General features: G+C 53.4%; 1 protein-coding gene across 6 annotated transcripts in view; it reads right to left on the bottom strand.

Annotated features, from left to right (window-relative positions):
* ATP2B4 (ATPase plasma membrane Ca2+ transporting 4) overlaps positions 1-12,926 on the bottom strand; it is a 56,710-nt gene that overhangs the window by 24,353 nt on the left and 19,431 nt on the right. For all 6 annotated transcript variants that reach the window (XM_082296171.1, XM_082296166.1, XM_082296168.1 and 3 more), the window contains exons 2-6: positions 11,275-11,767; positions 5,302-5,499; positions 2,597-2,854; positions 524-649; positions 206-331 (exon numbers count right to left, since the gene is read on the bottom strand). In XM_082296171.1, the coding sequence (XP_082152297.1) occupies positions 206-331; positions 524-649; positions 2,597-2,854; positions 5,302-5,499; positions 11,275-11,470 (904 nt within the window). In that variant the 5' untranslated portion in view covers positions 11,471-11,767. The remainder of the gene's footprint in view (positions 1-205; positions 332-523; positions 650-2,596; positions 2,855-5,301; positions 5,500-11,274; positions 11,768-12,926) is intronic.

The following is a 12,926-nucleotide window of genomic DNA, read 5'->3' as shown; positions in this document are numbered from 1 at the left end:
AGGATGGAGAAGAGGGAGCTGGAGCCAGGTCCCAAAAACGTCTGGGAGCACGGTGGGACCGAGTGGAGGGGACAGGGAGGGATCCCCAACCCCTCCCTGCTCCTGCCTGGGCCAGGGGAGCTGACCCCGGTGTGGGGGGAGCCTGTGAATGCTTCCCAGGAAAGGGAGGAAGGAGGGAAAAGGCAGAATCAGGGCATTTCCTTACCTTTCTTCACTTTCTTCTCCTCATCTCCTTCTCCTGCTCCCAAGAGGGTGAAGATGATCCCGGTCTGGGAGTTGATGCCCACAGCAGTCACCACCATCCTGCCCGAGCCCTCCATCACGTGGGTACCTGGCACGGCAGGAATGTCACGGATCCCACAGAATCCCTTAAACCCCATCCCATCCCACCCCACGGGACACCTTCCCCTATCCCAGGCTGCTCCACGCCCCATCCAGCCTGGCCTTGGACACCTCCCTGAGACCAGGACCCCCAGCCCAGCCCAAACTCATCCCAGCCCCGCATCCATCCCAGAGCCCTCACCTGACAGCAGCATGGGGTCTTTATCCATGGATTTCTTGACGTGGTCTGACTCCCCCGTCAGCGAGCTCTCGTCTATTTTCAGGTCATTGCCCTGGATCAGGATCCCATCCGCTGGCAGGAGATCACCTGGGAGAGGAGGAAAGCCAGGGATCAGCCCGGCCTGGGCTCATCCCTGCCTGCCCCATCCCATGGGAATGCTCCAAAAGGATCCAGAGCTCAGTCTCACACCGGCTCTAGAAGGAGGAGAAGCTGCAGGTGGGGTTTGTAGGAGGTGCAATAAAATGAAATCCAACAGCTCCCAAATCCTCTCTGGGGCATGGAAAGAGTCCTGGGGAGGATTTTGCTCAGTGTTTCCCCATCTGGTTTTAATGAATCCTTCCCAGAGCTCCTGATCCATCCCAAATCTACCACATTTACCTGGCCAAGGAGGGAATGAGGCCCTTGGGAAAAGGAACACAGTGGTGGATCAATCTCCTTCCTGAATGGGAGGAATATTCCCCCTGGGAGACAAGGAGCAGGGCCTGATGTATCCCGAGGGCATCTCCTGGATGAGGAAATATTCCCCAAAATCTCCTGGATAAGGAAATATCCACCAATATCTCCTGGATAAGGAAATATTCCCCAGCACCTCCTGGATGAGGAAATAGCCACCAACATCTCTGGGATAATGGAATATTCCCCAAAATCTCCTGGATGAGGAAATATTCCCCAAAATCTTCTGGATGAGGAAATATTCCCCAGCATCTCCCAGATAAGGAAATATCCACCAGCATCTCCTGGATAAGGAAATAGCCACCAACATGTCCTGGATGAGGAAATATTCCCCAAAATCTCCTGGATAACAAAATATCCACCAATATCTCCTGGATGAGGAAATATTCCCCAAAACCTCCTGGATGAGGAAATGTTCCCCAAAATCTCCTGGATAAGGAAATAGCCACCAATATCTCCTGGATAAGGAAATATTCCCCAAAATCTCCTGGATGAGGAAATATTCCCCAAAACCTCCTGGATGAGGAAATATTCCCCAAAATCTCCTGGATAAGTAAATATCCACCAATATCTCCTGGATGAGGAAATAGCCACCAACATGTCCTGGATGAGGAAATATTCCCCAAAACCTCCTGGATGAGGAAATGTTCCCCAAAATCTCCTGGATAAGGAAATAGCCACCAATATCTCCTGGATAAGGAAATATTCCCCAGCATCTCCTGGATGAGGAAACAGCCACCAACATCTCCTGGGTAATGGAATATTCCCCAAAACCTCCTGGATGAGGAAATATTCCCCAAAATCTCCTGGATGAGGAAATATTCCCCAAAATCTTCTGGATGAGGAAATATTCCCCAGCATCTCCCAGATAAGGAAATATCCACCAGCATCTCCTGGATAAGGAAATAGCCACCAACATGTCCTGGATAAGGAAATATTCCCCAAAATCTCCTGGATAACAAAATATCCACCAATATCTCCTGGATGAGGAAATATTCCCCAAAACCTCCTGGATGAAGAAATGTTCCCCAAAATCTCCTGGACAAGGAAATAGCCACCAATATCTCCTGGATAAGGAAATATTCCCCAGCATCTCCTGGATGAGGAAACAGCCACCAACATCTCCTGGGTAATGGAATATTCCCCAAAACCTCCTGGATGAGGAAATATTCCCCAAAATCTCCTGGATAAGGAAATATCCACCAATATCTCCTGGATGAGGAAATAGCCACCAACATGTCCTGGATAAGGAAATATTCCCCAAAATCTCCTGGATAACAAAATATCCACCAATATCTCCTGGATGAGGAAATATTCCCCAAAACCTCCTGCATAAGGAACTATTCCTCAACAGGCACAAGGCTGGGAAAACGAACCAATTCCCATCCAGCAGCTCCTCAAAGCTGCCAGCCCAACTCCAGGGACAAAAAAGGAGGCGAGCGGAGCTCCGTCACTCCAGGGGGGGAGCATTTCCATGGAGAAAGCGGAGGAATGAACGCTCCTCCTCGAGGAAAAAGGGCTGGAGAAGCAGGGAGGAGGATCCCACGGGGAAGGACAGAGCCCTACCCCCACCCCACTCACCGTACTTGATCTGGGCGATGTCCCCCACCACGATCTCGGCCACGGGGATCTGGATCACCTGGCCCTTGCGGATCACCGTGAACTTCTGCTCCTGCTCGATGCGGCTCTGGAGGCCCCGGAACTGCTTCTCCTTGCTCCAGTCGTTGAAGGCCGTCACCAGCACCACGATGATGACGGAGAACAGGATGGCAGCGCCCTCGATCCAGCCCGCCTGCGACTCGCCCTCGTCCTCCACGCCGCCCGAGGACTGCCCGCACACTGCCCCGAGAGAGAATTCCCGCTGGGATAACCCCACACACTGCCCAGAGAGGGAATTCCCGCTGGGATAACCCCACACACTGCCCCGAGAGAGAATTCCCGCTGGGATAACCCCACACACTGCCTGGAGAGGGAATTCCCCTTTGGATAACCCCACACACTGCCCCGAGAGAGAATTCCCCTTTGGATAACCCCACACACTGCCCCGAGAGAGAATTCCCCTTTGGATAACCCCACACACTGCCCCGAGAGAGAATTCCCGCTGGGATAACCCCACACACTGCCCCGAGAGAGAATTCCCACTGGGATAACCCCACACACTGCCCCGAGAGAGAATTCCCCTTTGGATAACCCCACACACTGCCCCGAGAGAGAATTCCCGCTGGGATAACCCCACACACTGCCCCGAGAGAGAATTCCCGCTGGGATAACCCCACACACTGCCCAGAGAGGGAATTCCCGCTGGGATAACCCCACACACTGCCCCGAGAGAGAATTCCCGCTGGGATAACCCCACACACTGCCTGGAGAGGGAATTCCCCTTTGGATAACCCCACACACTGCCCCGAGAGAGAATTCCCGCTGGGATAACCCCACACACTGCCCAGAGAGAGAATTCCCGCTGGGATAACCCCACACACTGCCTGGAGAGGGAATTCCCCTTTGGATAACCCCACACACTGCCCCGAGAGAGAATTCCCGCTGGGATAACCCCACACACTGCCCAGAGAGGGAATTCCCCTTTGGATAACCCCACACACTGCCCCGAGAGAGAATTCCCACTGGGATAACCCCACACACTGCCTGGAGAGGGAATTCCCACTGGGATAACCCCACACACTGCCCCGAGAGAGAATTCCCGCTGGGATAACCCCACACACTGCCCCGAGAGAGAATTCCCGCTGGGATAACCCCACACACTGCCTGGAGAGGGAATTCCCCTTTGGATAACCCCACACACTGCCCCGAGAGAGAATTCCCCTTTGGATAACCCCACACACTGCCCCGAGAGAGAATTCCCGCTGGGATAACCCCACACACTGCCCCGAGAGAGAATTCCCCTTTGGATAACCCCACACACTGCCTGGAGAGAGAATTCCCGCTGGGATAACCCCACACACTGCTCAGAGAGGGAATTCCCGCTGGGATAACCCCACACACTGCCTGGAGAGGGAATTCCTGCTGGGATAACCCCACACACTGCCTGGAGAGGGAATTCCCACTGGGATAACCCCACACACTGCCCCGAGAGAGAATTCCTGCTGGGATAACCCCACACACTGCCTGGAGAGGGAATTCCCACTGGGATAACCCCACACACTGCCCAGAGAGAGAATTCCCCTTTGGATAACCCCACACAGTGCCCGGAGAGAGAATTCCCACTGGGATAACCCCACACACTGCCTGGAGAGGGAATTCCCCTTTGGATAACCCCACACACTGCCTGGAGAGAGAATTCCCGCTGGGATAACCCCACACACTGCTCAGAGAGGGAATTCCCGCTGGGATAACCCCACACACTGCCTGGAGAGGGAATTCCTGCTGGGATAACCCCACACACTGCCTGGAGAGGGAATTCCCACTGGGATAACCCCACACACTGCCCCGAGAGAGAATTCCTGCTGGGATAACCCCACACACTGCCTGGAGAGGGAATTCCCACTGGGATAACCCCACACACTGCCCAGAGAGAGAATTCCCCTTTGGATAACCCCACACAGTGCCCGGAGAGAGAATTCCCACTGGGATAACCCCACACACTGCCTGGAGAGGGAATTCCCCTTTGGATAACCCCACACACTGCCTGGAGAGAGAATTCCCGCTGGGATAACCCCACACACTGCCCCGAGAGAGAATTCCCTTTTGGATAACCCCACACACTGCCCAGAGAGGGAATTCCCGCTGGGATAACCCCACACACTGCCCAGAGAGAGAATTCCCTTTTGGATAATGGGGTGAAAGCACCCATCCCAAATCCCTGCTCCCAAAGGGAGTGGGGCAGATCCCAGGAGTCCCCATCCCAAATCCCTGCTCCCACAGGAACAGGGCCAATCCCTGAATCCCCATGCCAAATCCCTGCTCCCACAGGGAACGGGGCCAATCAAAGGAGTCCCCATCCCAAATCTCACAGGGAACAGAGGAGATCCCAGGAGCTCCCATCCCAAATCCCTGCTCCCCCAGGGAACTGAGCCAATCCCTGAATCCCCATCCCAAACCCCTGCTCCCACAGGGAATGGGGCCAATCCCAGGAGTCCCCATCCCAAACCCCTGCTCCCACAGGGAATGGGGCCGATCCCAGGAGTCCCCATCCCTGCTCCCCCAGGGAACGGGGCTGATCCCTGAATCCCCATCCCAAATCCCTGCTCCCACAGGGAACGGGGCCAATCCCAGGAACTCCCATCCCAAATCCCTGCTCCCCCAGGCATCCCCGGGCCCGGGGCACTCACGCTCGTTGTCCCCTCCCGGGGGGTGGTAGAAGGAGAGCCCCAGGGAGATGATGGCTGCGATCTCCAGGATGATCAGGGTCACGTCCTGCAGGGCCTCCCACACCAGCTGCAGGAACGTCTTGGCCTTTTTGGGGGGGATGAAGTTCTGGCCGAACACCTGACGCCGCTTCTCCAGGTCTGTGGGGTTCCCGGACAGGCCTGGGAGGGTGGGGAAAACAGGGATGAGGGTAAATCCCATTGTTGTTCCTATGGGATTTGTAGGGAAAACAGGGATGAGGGTAAATCCCATTGTTGTTCCTATGGGATTTGTAGGGAAAACAGGGATGAGGGTAAATCCCATTGCTGTCCCTATGGGATTTGTGTAGGGGCTGCTCCCTGCCCACCCCGGCAGTGGGGAGCTGAGGCCTTAATGGGTAAAATATAAATAAAATTAATTAGAACGAACGGAGTAATGAAATAAAATAGAAATCAGTTCAAAAGAAGTGAATGAATAAAATAGGGATCAGTAAAATACGAAGAAAGAAATAAATAAAATACAAAGAAATAAAATACAAAGAACTAAGATACAAATAAATAAATAAAATACAAAGAAATACAACTAAATATAATCTAAATAAATAAAATACAAAGAAATAAAGAAATAAAATACAAGTAAATGTAACTAAATATAATCTAAAGAAATAAAATACAAAGAAATAAAATACAAAGAAATAAAATACAAAGAAATATAACTAAATATAATCTAAATAAATAAAATACAAAGAAATAAAATACAAAGAAATAAAATACAAGTAAATATAACTAAATAAAATCTAAATAAATAAAATACAAAGAAATAAATAAATAAAACACAAATAAGTAAAATACAACTAAATATAACTAAATATAATCTAACTAAATCAAATACAAAGAAATATAATAAAATATAATATAAATAGATAAAATACAAATAAATAAATTAAATACTAATAAATAGAACTAAATATAATATAAATAGATAAAATAGAGAAAAATAAATAAAATACTAATAAATTAAATAGAAACAAATAAATAAATCATAAATAAAAGATAAATAAATAAAATAAAAATAACTAAAAAGAAAGAAAGAAAATTTAAATAAATTTTTAAATGAATAAAATATAAATGAAAAATAAATAAGTCAGTAAAATATAAAGAGATAACTAAAACATAAAAATAAATAAATTAAATAAAGTTAATAAATACATAAATTTTTTGTAAAACTTTTTTAAAGGGTTTTTTTGTCTTTGGGAATTGAAGTTTCTCTTCAAAAGCCTCCGTTCACCAAGGTCGGGTGAGGCCTGAAAAGCTGAACATCCCCAGCCAGAAGATACAGAGCAGGTAAATATTAATTAAATCACTATTATAAATGAATAGGTATCATAGAAATAAATATTATAAATAAATATGTATCATATGAATAAATATTTACCATACAAATATTACAATTACGTCTCAATTGAGAAATTAAACATTTATCACTTTAGACATTAAACACGTATCATATCAATACATATTATAAATAAATATGGATCATATAAATAAATATTATAAATAAATAGGGATCATATAAATAAATATTATAAATAAATAAGGATCATATCAATACGTATTATAAATAAATAAGGATCATATCAATAAATATTATAAATAAATGTGGATCATATCAATAAATATTATAAATAAATAGGGATCATATAAATAAATATTATAAATAAATAAGGATCATATCAATACGTATTATAAATAAATAAGGATCATATAAATACATATTATAAATAAATATGGATCATATAAATAAATATTATAAATAAATAAGGATCATATAAATACATATTATAAATAAATATGGATCATATAAATAAATATTATAAATAAATAAGGCTCATATCAATACATACTATAAATAAACATACATCAAGTTACAAAAATAAATATTTATAAATTCAGAAATGAAATATTTATAAATTCAGAACTTAACTAAATATCACCCCCCCGGCGTAACCAGAGACACCCGGAGTGCGAAAAGATCAATAAGAGAAACCACAGAGGACCAGATCAGCCTGGAAAGGATCAATAACCAATAGGAGATCGAACACCGGGAACTGCATCACTCAGAACCAAGGAACGAGAATCTCTCCGGGGTTGATTTTTTATGGATAAATACATGAAAAACCTGGGAAAGAAGCGGGTGCGACGGAACGAAATCATTCCTACAGCGCATCCCAGGCTAAAAGAACTCCGAAACCCTGCCCCGGGCCAGGGGACACCAGGCTACAGCCTGGCGAGTGCCAGCTGCTGCCAGCTGGCACCGCCGGCCTTGTTTGCATCAAAAGAGCCGTAAATCTGGGCAAATCTGGGCAAATCTGGGCAAATCTGGGCAAATCTGGCAGCAGCAGTGCCTGCGGCCACCTGAGCCCTGTCCCCTGCCATCCCCGGAGAGCTGCGAGCCCCCGGATCCAAGGTGGATCCTGCCGGAGATGGAGGAGGATTGGGGCTGGTCCTGCTGCAAGGAAAGGGTGGGAGACGGGGGGAAGGAGCCGGACACGGCGTGGGGGGAAATGGGAGAAAACGGGGAATCAAAGGGAGCCTGAGCCCCTGGGTGACAGGGGCAAGGTGACACGGCCACCCCATTAAAGCCATAAATGCTGAGGGGGTCCCCGGAGGGAGCAGCCCTCCCTGCCCAGCACCGCCTTAAGGGAGCCCCCCCAATCCTTTTCCACCTTAAAATGCCGCAGCCAGATGCCGGGATGCTCCGGGAATGGCCCTCGACACATCCCGGTGGTGCCTGGAGCAGCCTGGCAGCGATGGGGGACCCGGGCCTGGCACTCAGGGGACAGCTCCGTGTCACTCCAGGGGACACCTCGGTGCCCAGCCCGTGTCATTCCCAGGGACAGCTCCGTGTCACTCCAGGGGACACCTCGGTGCCCACCCTGTGTCATTCCCAGGGACACCTCCGTGCCCACCCCGCGTCATTCCAGGGGAGGGGACACCTCGGTGCCCACCCCGTGTCACTCCCGGGGACACCTCCCTGCCCACCCCGCGTCATTCCAGGGGAGGGGACAGCTCCGTGCCCACCCCGTGTCATTCCAGGGGACAACTCGGTGCCAGCCCCGTGTCACTCCGAGCAGGAGGAAGCAGCGGGATCGATCCCATTGCCAGCCCGCTCCCTCTGTGACTCCACCCCAGCTGCAGGGAGGGGACAGCTGGCAGCTGGCGGAGCAGCCGGGCTGTCCCCACCCAGCCCTGAGAGGAGGCTGAGCAGGATCCTGGGATGTCCCGGCCTCGATTCCCAGCCAGCGGATGGAAAATGCGGCTCACGGCCACGGGCTGGGTCGGCGGAGCCGCGGGACACACGTGGGCACACACGGGGAGGGGACACGGGACGGTCCCACAGGACACGGGATGATCCCACAGGACACGGGAGGCACGGATCCCAAAGCACATCCCACCCATGGGATCGATCCCAGGGCTGCCCCCACCCTCCCCGGGGGAATTGGGGGGCGGTTCAGTGGCTCTGTGCTGGCACAGGGAGGGCGACAAAGAGCACGAGCCACCCAAACCCCACTGCAGGCTCTGGGGGGCCGGTTAGAGGGTGACAAAGAGCAGCAGCCCCGGGCAGGTGCCACTCATGGGTGCCACTGCAGGGTCTGGGGGTCAGGATTAGCGAGGAGGATGGGGTAGAATTTTTGGGTGGAGGCCACACGGGACAGCAGGGAACTGTCACCAGTCCCCGAGCAGCCTGGGGACAGCGGCTGTGGGGTGGCACGAAGAGCTCCCCCCCATGCCCGGCAGGATCCCGAGCCCGGATTGGGACGGAGGCGGCAGCCCCGGGTGAGTCAGGGCACCCAGGGGACACCGGTGACTCAGCGGAGCCACCGCCCCGCTCTGCTCCGGGCGAGGGCCAAGGAGGTGCTGGGGGACACCCCACGCCACCCCAAAGCCACTTTGGGAGCAGTCCCGAGGGGTTTTGGGTCCGCTGGCACCCCCTGGGGCAGAGCTGGAGCTGCCGGTCCCAGCGGACCCCAAACTGGTACTGGGGATCCCCCACTCGTGGCTGGGAGCCCCAAGGGCCACCCAAGGCAGACTCTGGGGACCGTGGCCAGTGTTTGCCCACAAGAACAGTGCCAGGCTGGAGAGGGGACAGCCAGTGCCACATCACAGAGTGGCACCAAGGGTCAGGAGCCACCCGGATCCAGGTGGGACCAAACCACTCCAGGATGGATCCTACAGCAGGACACCCCGGGTGACACGCGGGAGGACGAGGCCCCGTGCCACCCCAGCGGGGTGATCAGCAGAGGCACAACGAGAACGGGGCCGGGGCAAACATCCGGGAGCAGGGACACAGAGCTGGGATGTGCACCCCCCTCTCAGCGGGATCAGACCGAGGTGCCGCAGGCTGCCGTGGGATTTCACTCTTCCCAAAAATCCCAGCTTGGAGGAAAGAACCTTTCTTGGCTCACCGGGATGGGATTTGGGACAGGCAGCTCAGCTCCATGGGAGGGACGTGCCAGGGGCATGAGATCCCATTGGGATGGGGCTGAACCCTTCACCTCCCCTGAAAGAGCCTTTTGGGTTCTCCTCCCGCCTCTCCTCCCACCCCAAAGGAGCATGGTCCCGCTTTGGCAGACCTGAGCACATTGTTTTGTGACCTGGGCTTTGCATTTCCACTGGGATTTCCCCCCTTCTCTAACGACATCCCGATATTGTCTCTCCTTCCCGGTCCCACTCGCAGCTGGAAAGCTGCAAATCCCCACCTTGCAGCACTAAAAATATCCCACAGATTGTCCCAGGCCAGGCACAGCCACGTCCCCCATCCCACAGCTCCGGGAAAACCCTCGGAGCTGGAATCAAGGCGTCTCTGCCCCCTGCACCCCCTCAGTGCCAGGGAAGGCTCCATGCCCCCAGTGCCACCAGCCTCGCTGATAAGGGGACCCCAAAAGCCAGCTCAGCCCGTGAGGGAGGAGGTGACATCCTGAGATCCTCCCAGAGGTGACCCCAGACATCCCTGCCACCACTCTGCGCTGCTCTTCCCAGGTTTTCCTTGGAGAATCCTCAGGTCAGGAGGGACCTGGGTCCATCTCCCCATCCCTGGGTGCATGCCCCACCCCCTTTGGGGACCTGCTGCCCTCATCCCTCGCCCACAGTGCCACCAACAGCTGCAGGTGGCAACCCGGGCACGTCCCCAGCGCCCTCCAACCTTTACACCCGCCCTTCCCACCCCATAGCTCCGTAAATGATTAAACAGGGAACAGCTGGAGCGGCAGCTGGGCCGTGGGGTGAGCCCTTCACACCCCCCCTACAACCCCTGAGCTCCTCACTCCATCCCACACCCCACATCCTTCATCCCACATCCCTCATCCCACATCCCACCTGCGCTCCAGCCTCCCAGGGATCCGGGTTACACCTCAGGGAGCCCCCTGGGAAGATGGGGAAGGCCCTGGGAAGACTCCTCTCTTCCTTTTTCCTCCTTTTCCACCCTAAATGACCGTTTTATAATGCACAGGGAGCCAACTCCATGATGGACACGGGGTGTGATGGGACCAACCGAGCCCCACCACTGGAACCACCACCCTTGAGTGTCACCTTCGCGTGGCTCCATCCCAAAGGTGACAATCCCTGACCACAGGATGGCCACTGGAACCACCACCCTTGAGTGTCACCTTCGCGTGGCTCCATCCCAAAAGTGACAATCCCCCAACCACGGAACGGCCACTGGAGCCACCACCCTTGAGTGTCACCTTCGCGTGGCTCCATCCCAAAAGTGACAATCCCCGACCACAGGATGGCCACTGGAGCCACCACCCTCAGGCATCACCTTCACATGGCTCCATCCCAGAGGTGACAACCCCAGACCTCGGGAGCCACCACCCTTGGACATCACCTCCATGTGGCTCCATCCCGGAGGTGACAACCCCAGAGGTGACAACCCCAGACCGTGGCAGTGCCACTCACCTTCGACCGGTGACGTCTTCAACCTCTTGCAGACGTTCTGGACGCCGCCATAGGAGTCGTTGAGCCGGGCCACGGCCTCGGCGCTCCTCAGCTCCATGAAGTTCCTGAGCTCCACCATGGAGCACCCAAAGTCCCCCTCATGGTTGCCCTCGGCCACCGAGTTCCCGGGGTGGTGGTCGGCCACGTTGTTCGTCATCTTGTCACGGTGACGGTGCCACCGGCGCGGCGCTCCTGCGGCGGCCTCGCTCGCGGCTCCGGCGGCTCCGGCGCCTCGGGGTGGGGGATGCGGCCCCTTCCCTGGGGGCTTCCCGGTGGGAACGGGTGGCTCTATCCGAGCCCAAGTTGTCGGGATGAAGGTGTAAACAGGATGTGCATGTTACCGCGGAGGCGACCTTAGCAACGCCCGGCGTGCAGCTCCTGCAGCGGGAGGAGGAGGAGGAGGAGGAGGAGGAGGAGGTGGAGAAAGGCTCCCTGGATACCACAGCAACTGGAGCTGCGAAAACAACCATGGGAAACAAAAATATCGCCGTTAGGAAGGCTTGGGAATGAGGGAGGCGCCCCATGAGGTGGGAAAGGGGAGTGGTGCTACCCCAAGAGGGGGATTTTTAGGGAGAACGTGGTGTCAGCGTGGTTTGGGCAAAAATCCTGGGTGAGAACTGGAGCTGGGAGTGTGGAGCAGGGAAAAGCGGCAGGGCCGGGGCCGGGCAGGAAAGGAGCCCAGGTGGTTCTTCACTTTGAGCCCAGACAAAACCCTCCCGTTGATTTTGGGTTAAAAATACCCCTCAGCAGTGGGAAACAGCTGCTTCCTCCCCTAGGCAGGGCGCCGGGGCTGGAGCATCACTCCCGGCGCTGCCGGCAGGTAGGGAACAATCCCAATATCCCAATATCCCGATATCCATGGGAAAGGGGCTGCAGCACCCAGCGGGCTCTACATCAGCCACAGGAACCACTGAAGAAAAGAGGCAAGTGGCAGAGAAGCCACCAAAACCTGGGAAAATCACGGAAATCGAGGTTTTTCCATTCCGAGGCGGCTCCTCGAGGGCAGCCAGTGGCTCTCGGCCGCGCGTCTCAGTGTCCCACAGTGCTGCCACCCCCAGGTCCCAACCCCCCAGCGAGGACAGGAGAGCCCCAAAAATGCTTCAAGCGAGCCAGGCAGGGACCAGGAGCATCCCACAGCTCCCCCATTCCTCAGGGATCTGGGGGCTGGGATTCCCTGCTGGCATTCGAGGCGGGTTCTAGGGACAAATAGGGACATGGAGGGAACAGCACAGGCCAGAGGGAAAAAGGGCTTTTTGTCAGCCAGGGTTAGCTCTGTTCCCAAGCTCCAGGGAAGCTCCCGGCACTCCAGAGGCAAAAAGGCTGCGAGGGGAGGCTCTCACGGAGAGAAAATAAAATCTTTCCTAGGGCAAAATAAATAAAGAACAAAAAGGGGAACGGCCACTCCGGTGGCAGAGCGAGCTGGGAAGGGACAGGAACGACAGGAGGGAGGAGGGAGAATGCCCACTACTGATCCCAGGAGCTCACGGGGTACATCAGCCCTCAAAACTCCAACAGAAAGGCACCAAATCATCACAGAGCTGTCCCAAACCACCCCAATTCTAGCCCCAACCACAGGGACTTTTCAATCTCTCAGGCAGCACAACCCCAAAAAA

The sequence above is a fragment of the Coloeus monedula genome (assembly GCF_965178545.1).
Source record: "Coloeus monedula genome assembly, chromosome: 23".
Classification (NCBI taxonomy): domain Eukaryota; kingdom Metazoa; phylum Chordata; class Aves; order Passeriformes; family Corvidae; genus Coloeus; species Coloeus monedula.
This window is presented reverse-complemented; position numbering and strand designations above follow the sequence as displayed.